This window comes from Mchenga conophoros, linkage group LG5 (genome assembly GCF_057382185.1).
Source record: "Mchenga conophoros isolate Kocher_MC1m ecotype Shallow Benthic linkage group LG5, M_conophoros_male_GT1.1, whole genome shotgun sequence".
Classification (NCBI taxonomy): Eukaryota; Metazoa; Chordata; class Actinopteri; order Cichliformes; family Cichlidae; genus Mchenga; species Mchenga conophoros.
The window spans coordinates 20675260-20696094 of NC_140530.1; the positions used below are offsets into that span (position 1 = coordinate 20675260).

A 20835-nucleotide genomic window follows, 5' to 3' on the forward strand; every position below is an offset into this window, starting at 1 on the left:
TTTAATTTTCTTATGATCCCGTCACGGTCTTTCTGTCTCTGAAAGTGGAGTTCAATTTTGTGGTCAGCTAAGGGGGCTAACAAAAAAAAAGACAAATAAACTGTAGATCACATCATCCAGCGTTTGTTAATTTGCAGAGAAAACAGGTGAGCGCATTTTCTTGCAACCAGCGCGGACACAAGAAAATGCTTATGATTAGCATTTCAGGACATGGCTGCTGATTTGGGCTATGCCAGAATACGTGATGACCTTTGGACCTGGTTATGAAAGTTATAAAAGACCAAAGTCCAGAAAAAAAAACCTAAGGCTTAATTTCACTGCTCTGCAGCTGGTGGAAGAATAGTCTAAAGTAAGCGTTTCTCTGCTAAGGAGATACGATGTCCGACACCTTGTCCTGAGACAGGAGTGCGCATGACGCAGGTGATCGCTGAAGCTTTCAGCCGTGAGAGCTGCACACACCTCCGCAGACCGAAGGAGCACGGAAGGCGCTGTAACCAGATCCCGAGTCTGTTATTTCACCTGCCCGTGCTGTTTCTAAACACATTCATGTATTTTGAGGTCGATCGGGAAGGATGAAGAGCGTTTTTCTTCACTACGTTTTTTTCTGGGTGACGTTACAACTGATTGCTGTACCTGCCACAGGTGAGTCGCTGACTTCGGGATACCACACCGATACGATAGAGACGATGGGAAGGTATGACGCCGAGTGAAAGATAAACAGCAGCACACAGGTATAATCCACAAGCTGAAAGCTGGCAGTGGCATTTTAGATCCAGAATAGGAAAACATAACTTTTTAAAAAATCGAATTGTGGGCGGAAAGCGCGTTTTAAAAAATTCTTACAATGAGTTCAATGTTTTGTTTTAATGTGTGTTGAGTTGTTTCGCAGGCATTTCATGAGTAGCAGACCAGGAATCATTTCCACATGCAGTCTGGTTTGAACAAGCTGTCACACGGATGGCGTGTCCCAGGGAATTTAGTGGTTTATTGCATAACAATGTTTTATTACTTTTTAATTTAGGAGCGCGTAAAGAAAAACGATATAATCAGTATAATTATCTATAATAATCATAACGGTTTCTAAAGGCTGTCTGCAATGTCACTATAAAGAACAGAGTTTTATTTTTTTTTTAGGAAACCTTTAATCAACTAAAAAACTTTTAGTACTCAAAACATTCAGTGTAATAGTACTAAGTGCTTGCTCTCCATCATAGTTGAGACATACATATTGTATTTGTACACCTATAGATAAGTTAAAGGCTTTCAAATGAAATAAGATGCACTGATGTAACCAATAATGTGATTCTGATAAGGGGCTTTTCCCCTTGATGAAGTCCAGGTGGCTTTAACTGGACTAAAGTTGTTTTTGAGCCTTGCTGTGGAACAAATTATTATTTTTAGTGATATTTAAATTCACCAAGCAATGGAAATGTATGACACCAGCCAACGTGGATGTCAGCCATGTTGAAGAAACTAATGCAAGCTTTAAGTGTCTTGACTGGCCGCTCTATAGAGCCAGGAGAAGTGTGGGCGTTTTTAAAAATTGATGGGTTTTGGAGCTTTTCCTTTCTGCTGCACTTCTGATGCTGCTGGAAAGAGTCTGTCTGACTCCTGAGCTGCAGCCAATAAATCCAAACTTTAGACAAAGTTAAAGAAAAATAACAGTTGGAAAAATGGTAAATCAAACAAACACATTCATAAAACTGTAAAGAAAAAAACAAAGTCAAACAAACGGGTAAACTCCATGTTCTTATAGTTCAACATAATCAGTATAATATTAGTACATGTCTGTGCTTTAGGAATATTTAGCCTGATTGTGCTGTTGGCCATCACACTGAGAAAAGTAGATGTATAGGTTGTTGAGGTACTAAAATGGGCCATTTTAACCCGTTGCTAGGTGGTTGCTAGGCATTTATAATTAAACTTTTGTGGATAAAAAAGATTTTTTTTAATAGCTGTGAAATTAAGATGAGGCTTTCTTAAGGCATTGTAGGTGCATGGTGGCTAAAAACAGATCATTTTAGCCTGTTATTAAATGGTTGCCAGGCAACATATTAGTATCATAATATATTGTGCATAACTCTGCTTTATGTTATTGTTGGGAAATAAAAGCGATACAATGCTTTAGTGAGACGTTATAGGTTCGTAAATGCTAAGAATGCGTCATTGCTGCATGTTGCTAAGTGGTTGCTAAGCAGTGTGAGGACATCACAACATCTGATATTCACAAAAACCTTCCTAAATATACCTTTCTGCCAAATTTGGCTGCTCCAATCACTGTTGAAGATAAAGTTGCTGACAAACACACCACTGAGACAAGCCCCTCCCCTCAAGGCAGCTTTCTTCTGATTGTCTGCCTATTGCAAACAGTTGGGCAGGGCTTCTGTGCTCAAGGTGGTGAGCTTCTTAATTCATTCAGTAAAAGGACTAGATGCTACAATCCCTGATACGGCATTGCTTCGAATCGAGAAAGTCTTGAGGGATGGCTGTTATGAGGAAAGGCAGCCCAGAAACTTTACCAGGGGGACGCATTGTTGTGTGCCTCAGCTTCACAGGGTGTTTTGTTTTTTACCCAAGCTAATCTGCCATTTTTACCGTTTACCTTCCTTTGTTAGCTTTAGGGATTAGAGATCTGATCTAGATTATCATATTACAATTTAGGAGACATCATCAGTAGTGGACCTTGGATTCATCGGGTGTGCCAAGGAGGCCGTGCCAGGGTTGATCAGGCCCCAGAGTGTGTCAATGGTTTATGTTAATTTTTTATTTCTTTACTACTTTCTTCTGTTTAGTTTTCTACAATTTATTTTCTTCTATCAATTCACTACAACTGAGAAGTAATACTTACCTCTTTAATATTTATGGAACCTCACTTATTCAAAGGTATAGAAAAGATGATAGAGAGAGGACAAAAGAGACAAGATAGGAGAGAGCAGAGCAGAGAGGAGAGCCGGAAGGGGGGGCACCTGATCTGGCGTCCCACACCTCCCCGCCGGATCGGGCTGTACGCTCGACCTCCCCACTGCCTCCCAGAAAAGGGAAGAAGCAGAAGGGAGAAGAGCGGAACATTTTTCCATTTCTTTTTTCTCTTTCATTCCTCCTTTAGGTTTCACTACCATGAGGTTAACTGCACGGCTCCCAAGAGGACCTGGGGTCAACCAGCAAAATTTTTAGTGTTAGGTTTTCTACCCTTTTGTCACCCTCTACTGAGGCAGGCCCACCACAGGTTGATCAATCCTGGGCGTGTGTCTCACGGTTAGCTGGCTGCCTTAGCTGCCCAAGTGATGTCAGCCCTCTTTAGCCATAGCCGGTGACTGGTCCTCTCAGCAGTGTTAGCTAGTTCTCTTATAGCCTGCTGTTGCGCCTGTCCTCTGATTCCAATCTCTCTAAGCAGTTTTGCTGTTGCATTGTTAACAAAGCCCCTGCACCCCACTTCCAATGGGCGCTCCTTGATCTTGCAGCCTCTGTCCTCTGCCTGTCCTTTCCAAAAAAAAAGTCTATTAGACTCCATTCCCCAGATTTCACTCCATGTGAGTTTCCTCTTTTCCACACACTCCCAATCCATCCAGCGACCCTGCTCGGCCAGCGCTACAGCTCTGGCATGTCTTACTGTTTCCTCCTGTCGACGCACCTCCTCCACCACCATTTTTTGACGTTCCATTACAGATGTCTGTTGCCACAGAACCAAACTTGTCAGTGTTTTCTCTCCATTTCAAGTCATTACAGCAGGCCAGTCAAACAAACTGGAGGCTCTTACTGCATTTGAACCACAAATATGGGAGTGGTAAGAATCATCGTGTGTGTGCGTGCGTGTGTGTGCGTGCGTGCGTGCGTGATGTCATGTCCACGTTGCTCACAAGCTGTTCGCCATATTACAGTGTTTTCCCCAACTACAGGGAAAGTGGTTCCTGGAGGTTCTCATTGAAATTGATTGTAAAAAAAAAAAGAGAAGAAAAAAGTGCTACACCAAAAACCCACCAAGATATTGCTTTGGTTGCCAGCAGATTACCATGTTGCCAGTAGTTTTTCCATGTTTTCCTGCAATTATTTGCTAACTACTACCCCAGAGGTAATACATCATGGTAAAGGAAAATGGAGACACTTCACCTTCAAAGCAAAAGCTGTGCTTCAGTCCTACACCCAGCATTTTTCAAAATGTGGAACTTTTATTTTGAAGGCAAAGCGCCTCCAGTCTCCCTTCAGCTCAGAGCTGTCAACGGTTTCCATTCAGACTGTGACCGCAGCACTATGCTAGCAATCAAAGCAATTACAAGCAAGCTTTTTTCCAACTGGTTAGAGAATACATATTGTTCCCTAGCAACAGGCGGTTGCCAGGGGGTCACTGACTGGTTAACAGGTCTGTGCGATTGGGACTTCAGCAATCACTTTTCTGTTGAACACCATCAACTTGAAGCAATCACTCAAGTGTTACAATTTTTTCCCTCCTGACCAGTGGTTGCCAGATGGTTGCGTAGGCATGTAGGCTGGAGCCTTAAGAAACTCCTGTGGGGAGCTTTATTTCCGGTGTCCTATTCGCGCCTTGTTTACGGTCCAAAACAAGTTTAGCAAATGAATGAATCAAGCGGCGATTTACATTTCTATATATGTCTTGGGCATTTACCCAATATATCTGTAAATGATGTTCATCGACTTGTCGATATTTTTCCCCCGCGCCTCAGAGCAAAAGAGAAAAGGTATTCAAATTTTATATTTCTCAGTATCTATAAACAGCTGTCCCTCGTTTATCGCGGGTGTTATGTTCTAAAAATAACCAGCGATAGGTGAAATCAAGTAGCCAATTTTATTTTTTGACGGTGCAAAACGTTTCGCGGACATACAGTACTGCACTTCAGAGTCACACTGCTAGCGATCGATGCAGCGATTCTGTACTGTACAGGAGAGACGTCACGGAGGAGATCGTCTGCAGCGATCAGGAAGCAGGACACAATGTGATGTAAAAAAAATAAGCATGCAAACGTGCACTAAAAAATCTGCGAAACAGCAGGTGAAAGGTGAACCACGTTATTAGCGAGGGACCGCTGTAATTTTGAAGGTAAGTCACAACATACCCTTTGTAAATACTAATGCATAGAAACCCTTACCAGCAATCATTCATTTTTTGTGTGGCTTTTTTTCACGGTTTGTTAACATGCTGTGTAGGTGTGTACTTGACTAGCTGATATCGACATAACGGGGGAAACATCTGGTTTGACTATTGTTCACCTGTAGTTTGAATGCTGAACATTTGCCTATTTAAATCATAAGACCAGTCACTATACAGAGATGTGCTTCTGAATGTGGACGATGTGTCTTCTGATTCTGTAATGCAGTTCTGCTTGTGTTGAGCGATGTAAACAACTGATCGATCTAAACTCCTTAAACGTCAAAATTGATCATTAGATTTTTTTTTATGACACAACAGTGGTGAGTGTTCCCACCTTCTGCTCTTTGTAACTTAACGCGATCTTTCCGTTTTCGAGTTTTGGACATGATTTTGGAGTATATCTTCGCAGTAGCGATTGACCGCAAAGTAAAGCTACCGGAAATGTACAACCCTACATCCGGTCTCAAACCAGGAAGCTAGCATTTTCTCGTGCACAGGGTCTACTGGCATGCGTTGTGCGACACTATCTGTTTTGTTTTGTTTTTTTTTTGTTTGTTTGTTTGTTTGTTTGTTTTGGGGGGGTTTTCTTGCATGGGCCATGCAACAAAAGTTTCCCACTGTATCAAGCGACTCACACGGTGTGACGTACCTTCGCATGACCGTGTGGAATGACAGGAAGCGGACGCTCATGGTACACATGAAGACCATGAGGGCTGCAAAAAGTCATGGCATACAGGCAGATTGCAAGTGTGCTCAATGTTGACAAGGACATAGTCAAAGCTGTGGTCCTTACAGATGGCTACATCTAATTAAAAGTAAATATTTGACCTGATTAGCTGTGTTTGAGATCTGGAAAGCAAACATGGAATGAGAGCAAGTTTTAATCAAAATGAGGTTTTTCGTTTACTGCCTGAAAAGCTGAAGAGCATTGCACGAATAGTGTGTAAAATATTTTAGATCATGATGAGTTTAGAAAGTAGCCTTTGTTGATTCTTCTCTGACATGAACCGGGTACTGTGCCATCTGTCTGTTGGACTCACAGGGAGCATATCTGTCACTGATCCGTGCAGCACCGCGTCATGGCATATGGCACCGGCACAGCTCGAAGCCAATTATATGACAGATGATTCGCTCAAATCTCTCACACACATTTGCATGCATTTCTCCTCTGAGGAATGCACCGAGATGTACAACTTCTGTACATCTCAACAAGCAAGTCCAATCTCCCCTCATCTTTCTGTCTCACTTTTGGTCTTTTTTTCCATCCTTATGACTTCTCCCTTCTGACACAGTGTACATTTGTCACAGTGCTTTCACTTTATCAAAGTTTCTGCCCTTCCCTCTAAAAGTTATTACTGTTTCATTAACAAACCTCAGATATATGAGGGATAAATAGACTTAACTCTATTTGGGTAGAATCACCTTCTGTCCAAACTGTGCTAAGAACCAATGTCAGTCTATTTGCAACAGATGTGATATATTACAGAGCATTTTGTGAACCACAGGCATGAATTTAGGAGAAATCACATGCAGAGAGAGCACAATAGTTTGTCAGAGCAGATAAGTGGCTCAATCATTAACTGGATGCAGGCAGGATGGTGCTTGTAGTTAGGATTGATTTTTTTTTTCTTGTTTAAAATTATCCCAGTAAGACACCTGTTTGATGACAAAATTCGCCACAATTGCTTCTCAGAAGCAAAGCAACCAATATGTGTTTGTCCAAGTCGAGAGATCCTAGAAACTGGATGTATATTCCCTTTTCTCACCGCATTGGTTCTTCTTCTTCTCCTCTTTTTTCCCCTGATTTATCTGCAGTGTAAACCCATCTCCACTTTCATATAATAAATCTCCTTCTGTGACCAATCCTGTTGGTTCCTTGCTATTATAAATCCTCTGCGATCGCTGCACCTGAAGTGTTCTAGGTGAAATGTTTTTTCTGACGTGTGTTGGAAGCAGCAGAGAGGATTGTTCTCAGTTATGCATGAAATAAGACACCTCATATACGCCAACTCCATGTCATACTTTATATCAATGCCTCCCCGCGGACAGTAACTGCACCTGTGACAATGATACGATCTGCTTTGTATGGGTTACATGAAAGCAGTGTCGCTTTTTTATTTGACACTAATAGAGTCATGATGGCGTCATTTGTCACTGCCAAGATTTTAAACTTTCTCTCAGGAGGAAGAGCCAACCTTTTAAGACACAATTTTTTTGGAACATTTTATATTAAAACTAAAAATTTATCTGCCTGAGCTGTCATTCAACCTGCACAAATTATGCTAATATTGCTTTTATTGCTAATATTTTTTTTAAATATAGTGTCATTTCATGTCATTTCATCAAATGCTTCCCATTTGACCATCTCAGATTTGTCTGAAAAGATTCCAGGAGAAGCAGAGAAACGGTTTTACGTCCCTTCTGTCACTGTTTTCTGAATAAATATTTCAAGGAATGAAGGTTCATTTTCTTCCTTTTGTGATTCTGACTATTTTCAGAGGAATGTTTTTGTTTGCATGTTAACCTAATAAACAGTGTGACCTATGAATCATTAAAGCATTAAAAATACTCCTAACTTGAGGTCAACCAGTGTTGTCTACACATAACAGACAACTTAGTAAAGAACCCATTTTAAACAATATCTTTAGGCTCTTTGATACTAGCAGCCTGTCACGTAAACAGAATTTATTTGTGTTACTTTAGATGCATTTATGAAAAATTTAAAAAATGACCCAGTTTCACAGGTATAAAATTGTATTTTCAATTAGATGATCCCCAAAGAAAGCTGAAAAGTAGATGTACTTAAAAAAAAAAAATTTAAAACTGGCAGTTCCTAAGAAAAACTAGATCACTTCGATTTAAAGTAGCTTAACAACTACTGGAATCATTGGCATAAAATTTGTCAAATTGTTTGAAACCCTGAGGTAATGCTTTCTTCTTCTTGCCTCAGACTCAAAGCTGAGTCTGTGCCATCAGCCTCAGCTGTGTTTAATATTTTGAGCTGACAGTCAATTGATTCCTTGATATCTCGATGAGTTGAAGTCGGCATGTTGCGTTTAATGAAATGTGAGGTGTTAGATGTAATAAAGAACCCGCACACATTTATCATCCGTGACGCTTTGATTATGTTGTCTTTAACTTTAGAGATTTGTTGTTTACAGGCCTTAACTAATTAGATTCGCCATCACTGCTCTCTGTGGCATTCATCGATGCAGCAGAGACACACAAAAACAACCAGCTAATGAACATATTGGAGCTAAAAACCGAAACACTTGATTAGTAAAGATGAAAACTAGAGCTATAAATATTTCTATAAAATATGGGAAGGATTTTGATTCAGTTTTGATTCAGGTAACACAAACATAGTGTTATGCACTTCTGTGCGATGTTTAATTAAACAGTCTTATTGATAATATAATGCCTATAATATATTTTCCTTAACAAGCTTGCTCTCATGGCTCTGTTGAGTGCATTCACAAGAAGATCCAAATGTACACATGGGAAATGTAGTCCAAAACTTAAAAAACACTTCAGTTAACTGTGATGATTCTACAAGCAAAAGTAAAAATCAACAAAAGACACAAAGCAGGGAAGCAGAGGATGACTCGAGGGATAAAGGCACTGATTATCTAAGAAAGAAGGAGTAAAGCACACAAAATGAATACCCAGGAAAGCAGCATAACAAATTTAAACAGGTAAGAACATAAATAAATGGTGAAGGAAGTGCATCAGGTTTAGTTAATGAACCAAATAACTAAATATGATACAGCTACTACTTGTTTGAATTCTCTATGATGGAGGATCATTGCCACATGTTGAAAATAACCTTCCAGTTTTCCTCCTCTTCTGTGTAGTGCTGAACTGCTGTGAGGGGGACATTCTCCTTTTGCTGGACTCCTCGGGAAGTATAGCAAACTATGAATTCTCTCGTCTGTCGTTTTTCGCCGCCGACTTGCTGCGTCCATTTTCACTGGGCCGTGGGCACGTGAGAGTGGGGTTGCTGCAGGTGGGCACCGACCCTCACCTGGAGTTCGGCCTCGACGTCCACAGCAATCAGGAGAGTCTGCAGTCGGCCATGCAGGGCATCAGGCAGCTGAAAGGAGACACCAACACTGAGGCGGCGCTCGGCGTTGCCCACGAGCTGCTGACTGAGACGGATGTGAAAGTGCCAAAGATTCTCCTGTGGCTGACTGACGGAGTGCAGCCTGGTGACGTGGACAGACCAATGTCAGAGCTGAAGATGCGGGGAGTCTCCGTGTTAATAGTGTCAACTGTACATGGGAACTACCAGGTGCTAAAACGTGTGGTGACACCTCCGCTGGACTCTCACTTATACTCTGTGGACATAGACAACATTGACATCATCACAGAGGACCTGAGGAAGGCCATGATAGGTGTGCATTTGTGTGTTTGAAATGCAGTATGCGGTCTATTGTAGACTCAGCAGATGGTTAATGACGTTCAATTCCAGAATTATTTTCTCCAGTTTCGTGTTTAATGCCTGCCTCCCCTCTCTTATCTCATCTGTAGAAATCATTCGTGCTGAACGGCTGCGTGTGGTTGATTTGACCTCCCACAGCGCTGTGTTGCAGTGGCGCCCTGTTCTGAGTGAAAACAGTAGTTATTATGAACTCTGGTATAAGTCTGTGAGCAAACCAGGTCGTGAGATTAGACGTACTTTAACGGGAGACTCCAGCAGGGCAGAGCTGAAAAATCTGCAGCCTGACACGACCTACACAGCGTCCCTCCGCCCAGAGTCCAACCAGGCAGTGTTTAATACACTCACCGTAACCTTCACTACTTTTCCTGGTAAAAAACATTTAATGGGAAAATTCTCTTTTAATGCATGTGATTCTATAATACAGTGATGCTTCCCTAAAATGAAAAATAATTGAAGAGCTTGGTAGAAATCACTGGCATATCTTTCACCAAAGGCACCAGTTAAGGAGCTTTGGCTCTTTTCTCATAATCTTACTTAGACAATGTTCACAGAGTAATTGTTAAATGGTTTTTATTCAGATTTCAGATGTTATTATGTTGCTTTTATTTAGGTTTCCATGCAAGTCTGAAGCTATTTACTGCTGTATTTTTGAAGTTTGCAGCTCTGAAGATGAATTTTTATAATAATAAATAATAAATAAGATTTATATAGTGCCTTACAAGAAACCCATCGTCAAAAGCCAAAGGACTTGGTCAATATGTGGCATTTGAACTCTCCAAAAGTTGATTCTGTTCATCTGGACGTAGTGTTTTCAGTTGGAGAAATGTTTCGTCACTCATCCAAGTGACTTCTTCAGTCTCAGCAGACTGCAGGTTTCCCCAACCTTATAAACAGCGTTTAAGCCCAGTATATTACAATACCCCATTTTACTCATTCAGTTGCAGTTTGAAGCATGCTAGGGTTTCTACAGGAAGTTAAAACTGATACTACCAGTGTTTTAGCACAAAAAGTTAAAATTGAATCCTGAAAGCCATCTTCTCACCTGCTGCTGTGTGTGTCCCTTCTTCTTGTGCACTCCTCAGATGTTTTAAGCCCAGCAGTGGTCCACCTGTCAAATCATGGTCCTCATCAGATCCGTGTAAGCTGGGGTCCTCTGCAGCTGGCTCGGGTACAGCAATACACAGTGGAGTACGGAGCTATTCCCAGTTCACATGTCCGCACTGTGACCTTACCCAGGCATAAAAATTCAACCTTACTGACCGGCCTGGAGCCGGGCACTCAGTACCTGGTTACAGTCACTGCTCTGCAGGTGGATGGAAAAGAAAGAGCTATGTCTGTGAGAGCCTGCACACTGGCAGGTACTGATATTCCTTCTTCTTCCAGTTCAGTCCCATGTCTGCACTGGAAGCTGACATTTAGAAGTTGATACTTAAAGGCTCTTTTGTTGTTTTTAAATAATTGCTATTTGTAGATTCTGTATCAGCCTTACTTATTACCAGGCTGCTTAAATCTTTGCCTCTGTTCCCTCTTGCAGAAGCTCTGCCTGCTCTGATTGACCTTCAGCTGGAACCAGTAAAACGACGGGACTTGGGGGTGGAGGAGATGCAAGTAAAGTGGCAAGCCAGTCAGGGAGGATTAAGAGGCTACTGGATCAAATGGGAGACAGAAAACCCCCACAGCACCACCTCTTCAATGTACCTACCTCCTAGCTCCCGTTCAACGCAGCTCACCCATCTTGCACCAAACAGTCGAGTGTGTGTGTCCCCCATCTACAGCTCGGGCCGAGGAGACGGGCTGTGCTGCACTGCCACGACTCACAGAGGTTAGCTGGGCTAATTATCACCACTTGCATGTTTCCCTCTGCAATTGTGGTCATGCAGAAGGTTAAAGGAAGTGCAAATTTATGTTTTTCTGTCTCTTTTCTCTGATAGATTCCAGACAGTGGGGTTAACAACCAGTCTAAACCAATCAGGCAGCCAAAGCAAACCACTCAAGCACTAAATAAGTTGGATGCAAATATTTCATCTTGAAATTAATTCTAGTGTGAGGAAAAGGTTTTTTTCAACAACTCCACCACCAACAAAGATGAACAAATACACATGCCACGTACTTAAATCTTTTTTCCAGGCAATGCGGGAAGACAATATGCCACATCAGCAGTGTTGGGCAAGTTACTATGAAAAAGTAATTAATTATAGTTACTAGTTACTACTTCAAAAAAAGTAACGGAGTTAGTAACTGAGTTACAATATTCTAAAAGTAATTCATTACTTGAAAAGTAACTATTGCGTTACTTTAAAAAAATGTTTAACCCTCTGGGGTCCAGGGTATAATTGGCCATTTTTAACTACTTTTGATTTTCCCTCCACATTTTACCTTTAAAAACGATTTACTTTGCCTTGTTTGGTCTCATTCTTTTCAGCACAACCTCACGTGTCTAAATTTGCAGTCCTGTTTTCATTTTGACATACTGTATTAACACAATTGATCTAAAATCAGACAAAAAACATAAAATCAGAGTAGAAAAAGTTATATTTGTACTGTAACAACCACAAACATGTTTAATGAATCATATTTCAGAACTTTAAATGCAAATATAAATTGTCAATTTTAAAATCCTATGCACAAGTTTTGCAAACAACAAAGTTATTTGCATCCATTTACTTTTTACCTTGATTTTTTTTAAAAATAACCATTTCAAACTATTTACAGAACAATCAGCTGTTCTGCATTCAATAAGATGCCACACAAATTATTTGTGCCACTCCAAAACAATAATTTCTGTCCACTATAAAGGAGAACATCACAGCCTGATACCTGCAGGTCTGACAGCAGCAGGTGTATCACTCCTTTTTCTACCTGGAGACAGCAGTCGCCTCATTGTTCTGACACACAACACAAAACTATCCACAACACTACACACTAACTACACAAGACAACACATTAACTACACACTCCAAACACGCTAAACTTCACAAATCTCTCACATCTCAAAACTCTCTCTCTCCCCCTCTCTCTCTCTCTCGCCGTCACTCCTGAAACTTCCCGGTTTTGTTTTGTTTTTTTGTTACTCTCTGCTTATGTCTGCATAAGCAGAGAGCGCTTGCTAGCGCTGTCCTTAGACAGTAAACGTGATGAAACTATTGAGGAAAAAACGCCGCGTATATATTGTTTATCGTGACTCTGGTTTTGCGTGGCCTATCAACACAATTTACAAACTGGTATATATCACCTTGTTGCTTTGTCTTTAAGTGGTCATGTGATTGGCTTACCACGACTACTTTATTCTTCCTCAGTCAAACAGCAGCACTCTTGCAGGTGTTGTAGACAGTGATCGTGATTATCGTCCGCGGGAGCGCGCGCAGCTGCTTAAAGCTGTAGCGTCCAGATTACTTACAGCTACTTTCGGCAACTGATATAAAATGCGGTAAGCTGAACACAGCTTCAACTGCCTGTTTGTTGAAAAATAGTAACGGACCGCATTTTCTTGTTAGTAACTGTAACGGCGTTGTAACGATAGGAATAGTAATTAGATTACTCGTTACTGAAAAAAGTAACGCCGTTACTTGTAACGCCGTTATTCCCATCACTGCACATGAGTAATCCAAGGAGCTTGAAAAGAAAGCAAATGGACTCCTTTAAGTTGTAGTTGCTTTCCTTTCCAAGCTCCTCAGATTACTATGACCATGCTGACTGAGAACCTACACAGACATGCCACATGAGTTTATCCATATCAGTCAGAGGTATCAGTCACAGATACATTCACGTACACACACTCACATACAGTTGTGCTCAGATGTTTACATACATGTTATGTTCATTTAGGACTTTTAATCATTTCTATGAACTGTTCTTTTTCCAGGGTGGAATGATTAAACACAATACACCTTTTAATGGCTTTAAAAAGTCAAGAACTGAGTGCACAAGCTTGAAATTATTTTGGATTTTCTTTAATCCACACAGGGTCAAAAGTACACCTACACCCTCACTCATATTCTGTTGTTTTTCTACCCAAGTTGAAACTTGAAAATAAACAACGACAACCACTTTCAATGTGTGTTTGGGATCATTGTTCTCTTGAAACAGCAAGTTTCATCTCTCCAACTACTGATTGGAGGTGAATTTAGGGTAGTTGTCTTTCTTGATTATTCCATCCACATTGTGTAATGTTGCAGTACCACTGCTATCAAAACATCCCAGAGCATGATGTTACCACCAACATACTTGAAAGCTTCACCTTTACTTCTTCAAACTTACCTCTTGTCATTGTGGCCAAATAGCTCAAACTTTGTCTCGTTTAACCATCAGAAGCTACAAATTTTCCATTTTTTTCCTTTGTTGGCACTGCTCAGTCCATGGTGATGTAAAACGAGTTTCCCTGTGGACAGTGATGCTGATGTTTCAGCAGATTCAGTGTCATTACATGTTTACTCTCTTCTGAGAGTGACAGGTTGCCAACGTCTGAAAGATGACCCAAAGTGGAGACACATCTGAATAACTTGTACTTATGCACAACTTTTTGAGCTTGTGATCTTGGAATCTGCATTTGTTTGGAAATGGCTCCAAGAGGCCCTCCTAACTTCTGTAAATCTACAGTTCTCCTTAGAGTTCCTTGGTCTTTGCCATTGTTCTGAGTATTGGTCAATCCAATGACTGCTGTCAAACAATCCTTTTTATACTGATGAAGAGAAATTCATCTGTATGTATATTTCTGACCCTGTGCAGATTAGAGAAAAACCTAAATAAATTCAAACTTGAGCATCCAGTTCTTGTTCTGTCAAGTCATTAAAGATGAATGCTGTACAATCATTCCACCCTGGAGAAAGAGCAGTTAAAAGAAATCGTTCAAAGCTCAAAACTACCACGGCATTCATGCCCACAGTGAGTGAATGTAAACTTCTGACCACAACTGTCGACAGCATTGAGAGCTAGTATGATAGTTAGTGAAGTGAGTGCACTTTTGTTCATTTGAAATAAGCTCTTGTTTTTCTTAAAAGTATATTCAACAATTTTAGTCTTCTGTTTGTAAATTAGTTACTTTTTGGGTTATTTTTAAGTAGAATCTGAATGGAGATTTGGTTACAGTGCCTGGAGCAAGATCTGTTTTTATGATCAGCTGGAGAAGTCGCCAGTGAAAGCATGCTTGCAGTGAAATGAAGAACTTAAGTGCCCCATTCATCTGTGACCTGAGCAGCTGAACTACCCTGATAATCAGGCTGAGATGCATTTTGTTTTCTCTTCCTTACTCAAGATGCAGGCATCAATTCAGGTCGGTAACAAGACTGGAGCTTCTGTGAAAGTCTTTACACAGCTCAGCTAAAACTTGAAACCACTTTACTGCGTTATTTTACCATTTAATGATGGCTACATTTACAAATGCACTTGGATTTTTTTTTTTTAAAAAAACACATATTAAATCATTCTAATAAAGTTTGAGAAATTTTAAATAAAAGGTAGAGGATTGTGATCTCAGCTGAAATTTTGTAATCCGTGAAAACTTTCTCTGGCAGATGATCAGAAACTGTTTAGTTTCGTTACTTTAACAGGGCTGTAGCTTTGTTTGGCAAAATCACCCGTTCATTTTAGGATTTCATTTAAAAAAAAAAAAACACACACACACACACACACACACACACACACACACACACACACACACACACACACACATTAGGAGATGTGTCAGAGCATTTTTCATCATCTTTCTTTAGTTACATGGTTTATTATATCAAACCAGTTCAACATGTTCTGATCATGAATGAGTCAGAAAGTGTTACCTACCCGAACAGATGATATACAGTCAATATTTTATATTTTCCTTTCTCTGATGGACACACTCATCTCACAGTTGAATGTGTCTCCACGTTATCATAAGTGATGTGTATATAAAAATGTTTTTAAAGCTGATGGGATTAAATTTGATACTTGTAAATTATGAAGATGATAGTTGTATTTTTAGCCTCCAAAGGTGCTGATCAGACATATGTAGGCTACTGTGAATTTTTTTTTTTTTTGAATGTGCTGACATTGTATGTAACGCTACTAAATTTACTTACAGTTTTGTCTACTAACTAATGCTGTACAGAGTAAATAAACATTTGTTTAAAAAATGAATTAAATAAATAGAAACTATGCTGTTTTGTCTTGTGTGTTGTATTTGGTTTGTTTAAGGCGCCATCTAGTGGTCATTAGCTGTAATCAAGAGGCTACTTTCACCCGCTCAGTCTTTATGCCAGATGACCTTCCTGACGCAGCCCTACAGATACTGAGATACTGAAAACTAAGTAAATGGGGAAACTTCCTGTTCTCTTGTCATAATGCACTCATTTAGGATGAGTAGAAGTGATGTTCTGCTTCATAAATAAGTAACTCATGCGTTCACAAAGGGGATAAAGATGTTAACTGGAGCACTGATTTGATCCCTCAATGCAATGCAGAATGCATTTTGTCGTTGCACATCTCACATTTCAGAAACTTTTTCTTTTTTCTTGTCTTACAGTTACGCTAACTCAGTGCAACCTGTCATCTAATTTAAAAAGATGAGTATACCCCCTGCCGGGTGCTGCTAGCATTAATGACACAAATAAGAAGGAAGCCTCGCTCAGTTGGTGATAAAAATACTCCATCTATCTTTCCTTAATTGCTAATCCAATTCAGTGATATGGGGCTGGAGTCTATCTCAGCTGTCACAGGGTGAGAGGCGGGGTACATCCTTGACAGGTCGCCAATTCATTACATGATTAACACAGAGGCCGACTCATATTCACAAGTAGGCCCAATTTAGAACCACCAATTAACCTAATATGTCTGCCTTGTCTTGGACCTTAACAGAAAGCTGGTGCGTGCGGAGAGAGACCATGCAGAAAGTCTTTGGCCTGGATTTGAATCAAATACATTATAACGTAACCTTATAACATAAATGGAGAAACCCTCTGTGCATTTTTGCCTAGAGCGCCAAGAAACTGTAAAATTTCTACTGGTGAACACTGCAACGTGTCCTGAATAAGGAGAGAAGAATTCCCACTAAGTTACTTATTCTAACAAAGGTGCAAAGTATTGATTTTCTTTAGGAATATCTGTTAGTAGGTTTCATGACCACACGCTAAACAGCCTTCACTTCCCTTAGGATGATGGTAGCAAACTTGCAACGGAAGCACGTTTATGCAAGGAAGTAGATTAATCTCCTGTGTTTCATTAATATACACCTCATGCTCTCCGAGGACTCGAGTATCGTGGATGTTTTGTAATGTTCTGTGGCCTGAACAGTGGTTGTGTTACAAGAGCACAGCTCCAATGATACAGGCGAGATCATTTTATTCCAGTAAGTCCATGGAGGAGTAACGCAGGTGATTCCATCTTCAAACTGAAAAAATCAACCAAAAGGCCAGTTAACTACAGTCCAGCGTCTTACTAGCTTGTTCGAGGATAATAACTAATATCTTCACTTGATATTCATTCAAATCAACGATGAAAATTTCTTCAGAACTTTTCGTGAACTGTTAAAACTCCTTTACAGCTTGGTCTATTTATTTGTGGAACAATGAGCAGCCTCTCGGACCAAAGAAAAGATCTTGCAGGGATGAGAATGCATATCTTTGTTTCCCCTGCACAAACTGCCTTTTACATTATCCTGGTGATAATGGGAATTCTGGGCAATACCACTGTGATTCTGGTCATTGGTAAGAGCATAATCTTGGAGCATAACTGGGGACGTAACTCGGACATCATCATCGTTAACATGGCAATGTCTAACTTGCTGGTATCACTACTGAGGAACACACTCCTTATCATCTCAGAGTTTGGACTGCAGGTATTGTCATTGTCCATAATTCACTCTTCACTCATTTCATAGTCTTTCTTTTTTTTTTTCAATACTCTATGTTGGTTGTGTTTCACCGAATGATGTGTTTTACACAGAAAACATGCATGAAAGATCAAATTAACCAAATTAAATCTAGATTTAACTTGTGAGCCCCTTGCGCTTACACCTTTAAGCCCCTCTTATGTTGTTACAGATATATACAGCCAAAGGGTTTTGTCAGTTGCTAATGGGAATGTCGGTGTGGCTGCGGTCAGTCAATGCGTGGTCAACACTTTTCCTCAGTGCGTTCCACCTCCAGACGTTGAAGCGTGTGGCTCCTGGTGCTACAAATGGGCCCCGGGGTGCTCCTAAGACCCTCCTGATGTGCCTGGGCCTCATCTGGATTGGTAACCTTATTTACTCGATTCCAGCTCATATATTTTCCTCTAATGGGAACAAGAACACTACAGAGGTGAGAGGGGCACTGCCAAGGACCTTCCAAGTAGTCTATTTCTTTTTATTTGTCATCATGAATAGTAATTTTTCAAATTATTTTATCAATCAATGTTTTCCCTGTTGTTATTCTATCACATAAAGTGACACGTATAACAATGACTGTCTGAAACATTACATTACACAATTAGTAAAAAATACTTAGCTTGTATTCAAAACTAATGCAATAGTTTTGTATGTACTGATGATACTCATATGGTTATCAAATCTTTGACACTGTATTTATCATTTAATTACAAAAAAAAGAATGAATAAATGCATTTCACATTTTAACAGTCATATAGATCTTTACATAGACACAGATCTGCCATTTTAGTAGGTACATCTGTTTAACTTGTCATTAACAAATATCTAATAGGCAACTTCAATCATTTTGGCATTGACATGAGGTCCAGATGACCTCTGAAGTTTAAACTAAGCATCAGCATGGGGATGATTGTTGTGTGGGCTCCTCTGAGTATTTCAGAAACTGCTTATCTGCTGGGCCTTTCCTTCAAAACCAAGTCTAGAATTAACAGAGGAAAATACCGAGTGAGCGGCAGTTCTCTCTGTAAAAAGGACTTTTTTTGATAACCACTTGTTAAACCTGAGATATGCAGAAGAGAATTTTGGGCAACACGTCAAACCTTGAAGCCAATGAGCTACAGCAGCAGAACACTGACAACACTGTCAGCAGCAACTGGAAACTGAGGGTACAGTTAACGCTGGCTCATCAAAATTGGACAATACGTGATTGGAAAAATGTTGACTGATCTGATGAATTTTGACTTCTGCTGCAGAATTCAGATGACAGGGTCAGAAGTTAGTTTAAATAACATGTAAAAATGGATCCACCCTGTTTTGTATCCATGGGTCAGGCTGATGGTGGTGTAACTGAGTGAGGGATAATTTCTTGGCACATCCTTGGCATTGTAGTATCAGCTGAGCATCTTTAAATGCCACATGTGCAGCTGACAAATCTGCATCAACTGTGTGATGTTACCATCTCAATGTGGACCACAGTCTCTGAGTGACTTCTAATAAGGTGTACCTAGTATAGTGTATGTGTTGTTCTTCCAACCCCTCTGATTTCATCAGGGCCATAATAATAATTACATATTTTAAAAGAGACAAGAACCAAAATGAGGTCATCTAAAACATTATCAGCAACCATAATCATCATTAAACTCAGACTAGACCATTTGGTATTATTTTAACTACTACAGTAATTCTAGTATTACTGTGTATTGCAGTACTGCATATGTTTTGTCCCATTGGTTTTGCCATAAGCATTTGCTTGATTTACTTTTTCTCTATTTTGTTTCTCTCAACTCTATTTTAAAAAATTAAGAATGTATTACGAGTTCACAGATTCTTGGCTTATCGGCTTTGAGTGCCAAAATCTATCAATGATCTAGAAAAATAATAATCTCTCTGACTTGCTGGCTGAGCACATGACCCACCCTCTGCTCTCCCTGCTCTTTCCTCAGACATTGATGCTGGTGAGCAGCACAACACGCCCTCTGCTGGGCTGTGTGTGGAACTTTCCCTCCACCATTGGCCTGGCCTACGCCACCACATCTTTGGTGATACATGAAATGATTCCTTTAATCTTGATGGCCATTACAAACCTAACCTCGCTTTACACCCTCTACACCCATGGTCGGAATCCACAGAAAGACGCACCGGTATTAAAGCGGGTGCCAGCCGAGAAACGAGCAGCCAAGGTGAGGAAGAAGGGGGCACTGGAGGTAGATGAAGGAGTCAGCGAGCTGTGTAAATTAATTTTTAAATGTAATAAGTTGCTTTTAAAAAATGTAAATGCATTGCCTCAAAGAAAAGGACATCAGCTCGAGAAGGGACAGCTGCACATTCACACTGTCATCAAACGCATCCTCCCAATGTGCTGGTTTGTTTCAGGTGCAAATTCTCTCATATCTCCCTGTGACATATGAGTGCCACTGCAGCCCTGCCTCCTGTTTCAATCGCTCCAGCAACCACTTGCAGTCTCTTCTGAGTCATCACTCTTTGTTTCAGTTTGCTGTATTTGCATAGAGTGATGAGCTCAGCTGTAAATCAGTCTTTTTAGATATGAGCTATGTGACTGGATGTGTTTAAGAGTAAATCACTACAGCAAATTCAGCAAAGTCTTGAACTCTGAAAGGGCTTTCTTTTTAATTGTGTGCTTTTTTTCCCCAGGTGATTCTCACCCTCATACTACTCTTCATCCTCTCATGGGGGACCAGTGTTATCTCTGTCAACTACTTCAACTACAACCGTGGCTCCTCAGCCAATTATCTGATGGTCATTGCTCGTTTTGCCAACATCATCTTCATTGCCTTGTCACCTGTCATTCTGGCGGTCGGCCACCGGCAGCTTCGTTCTTGTATCAAGTCCACACTCGTGCACTGATGGTACTCTGCAAAAGCTCTGGAGATGCACCTAATATGCCATCACTAATCATGATCTATTGTTTTTTTATTTATTTATTTTTTTTTTGTATTCATTATAGACAAAAGGGTCCAAAGGAAAGAAAAAAAGTACCACGGCAGTGGCTGAAGCATTTTGTTTTTGGTTCAGTATAACATCATTAATTACCATTATGGCTTCTGGTGATGTTTTTTGTCTCACTAATTTTAAATGAGTGGGAAAACACAAGGCTAACCTTCAGAAACGTATGTTTGTAGCCAAGAAGAGGTTTCCAAAGAACAGTTTTGGTGTATTTTTGATTGAGGATGTTTCTATGTTGTAATATGTTGCGCTTCAGTTCATGAAAATTTGGTCAATGTCAAGGTGACACCAAATGTGAAATTGAAAATTAATATTGCCCCAAAACAATATCCTAGACCTTGAGGGACATGAGTATCTAGGTTGGCAGTCGACCTCAACCTTCATTGTTAGCACCTGAGATAAAAGATGACCTTAAAAAATGATTAAAAAACCATATTGAGTAATAGTTTAAATAGAAAGGTCTTGAAGAGAGCTGTACAACATTCTTTT

At 40.2% G+C, this 20835-nt stretch overlaps 2 protein-coding genes across 2 annotated transcripts; both read left to right on the forward strand.

Annotated features, from left to right (window-relative positions):
• Positions 1-290: 290 nt before the first annotated feature.
• LOC146574424 (von Willebrand factor A domain-containing protein 1-like) lies at positions 291-15672 on the forward strand. The gene is made up of 6 exons (XM_085274052.1): positions 291-642; positions 8959-9498; positions 9635-9913; positions 10628-10903; positions 11080-11367; positions 11477-15672. The coding sequence occupies exons 1-6, from the start codon at positions 573-575 to the stop codon at positions 11494-11496; spliced, it is 1473 nt and encodes a 490-aa protein (XP_085130178.1). The 5' UTR covers positions 291-572; the 3' UTR covers positions 11497-15672.
• A 1410-nt stretch (positions 15673-17082) lies between these two features.
• ora3.1 (olfactory receptor class A related 3, tandem duplicate 1) lies at positions 17083-20532 on the forward strand. Its single transcript, XM_085275564.1, has 4 exons — positions 17083-17352; positions 17558-17815; positions 19326-19562; positions 20035-20532. Exons 1-4 carry the CDS (start codon positions 17083-17085, stop codon positions 20245-20247), a joined length of 978 nt encoding a protein of 325 aa, XP_085131690.1. The 3' UTR covers positions 20248-20532.
• The last annotated feature ends 303 nt before the right edge of the window (positions 20533-20835 follow it).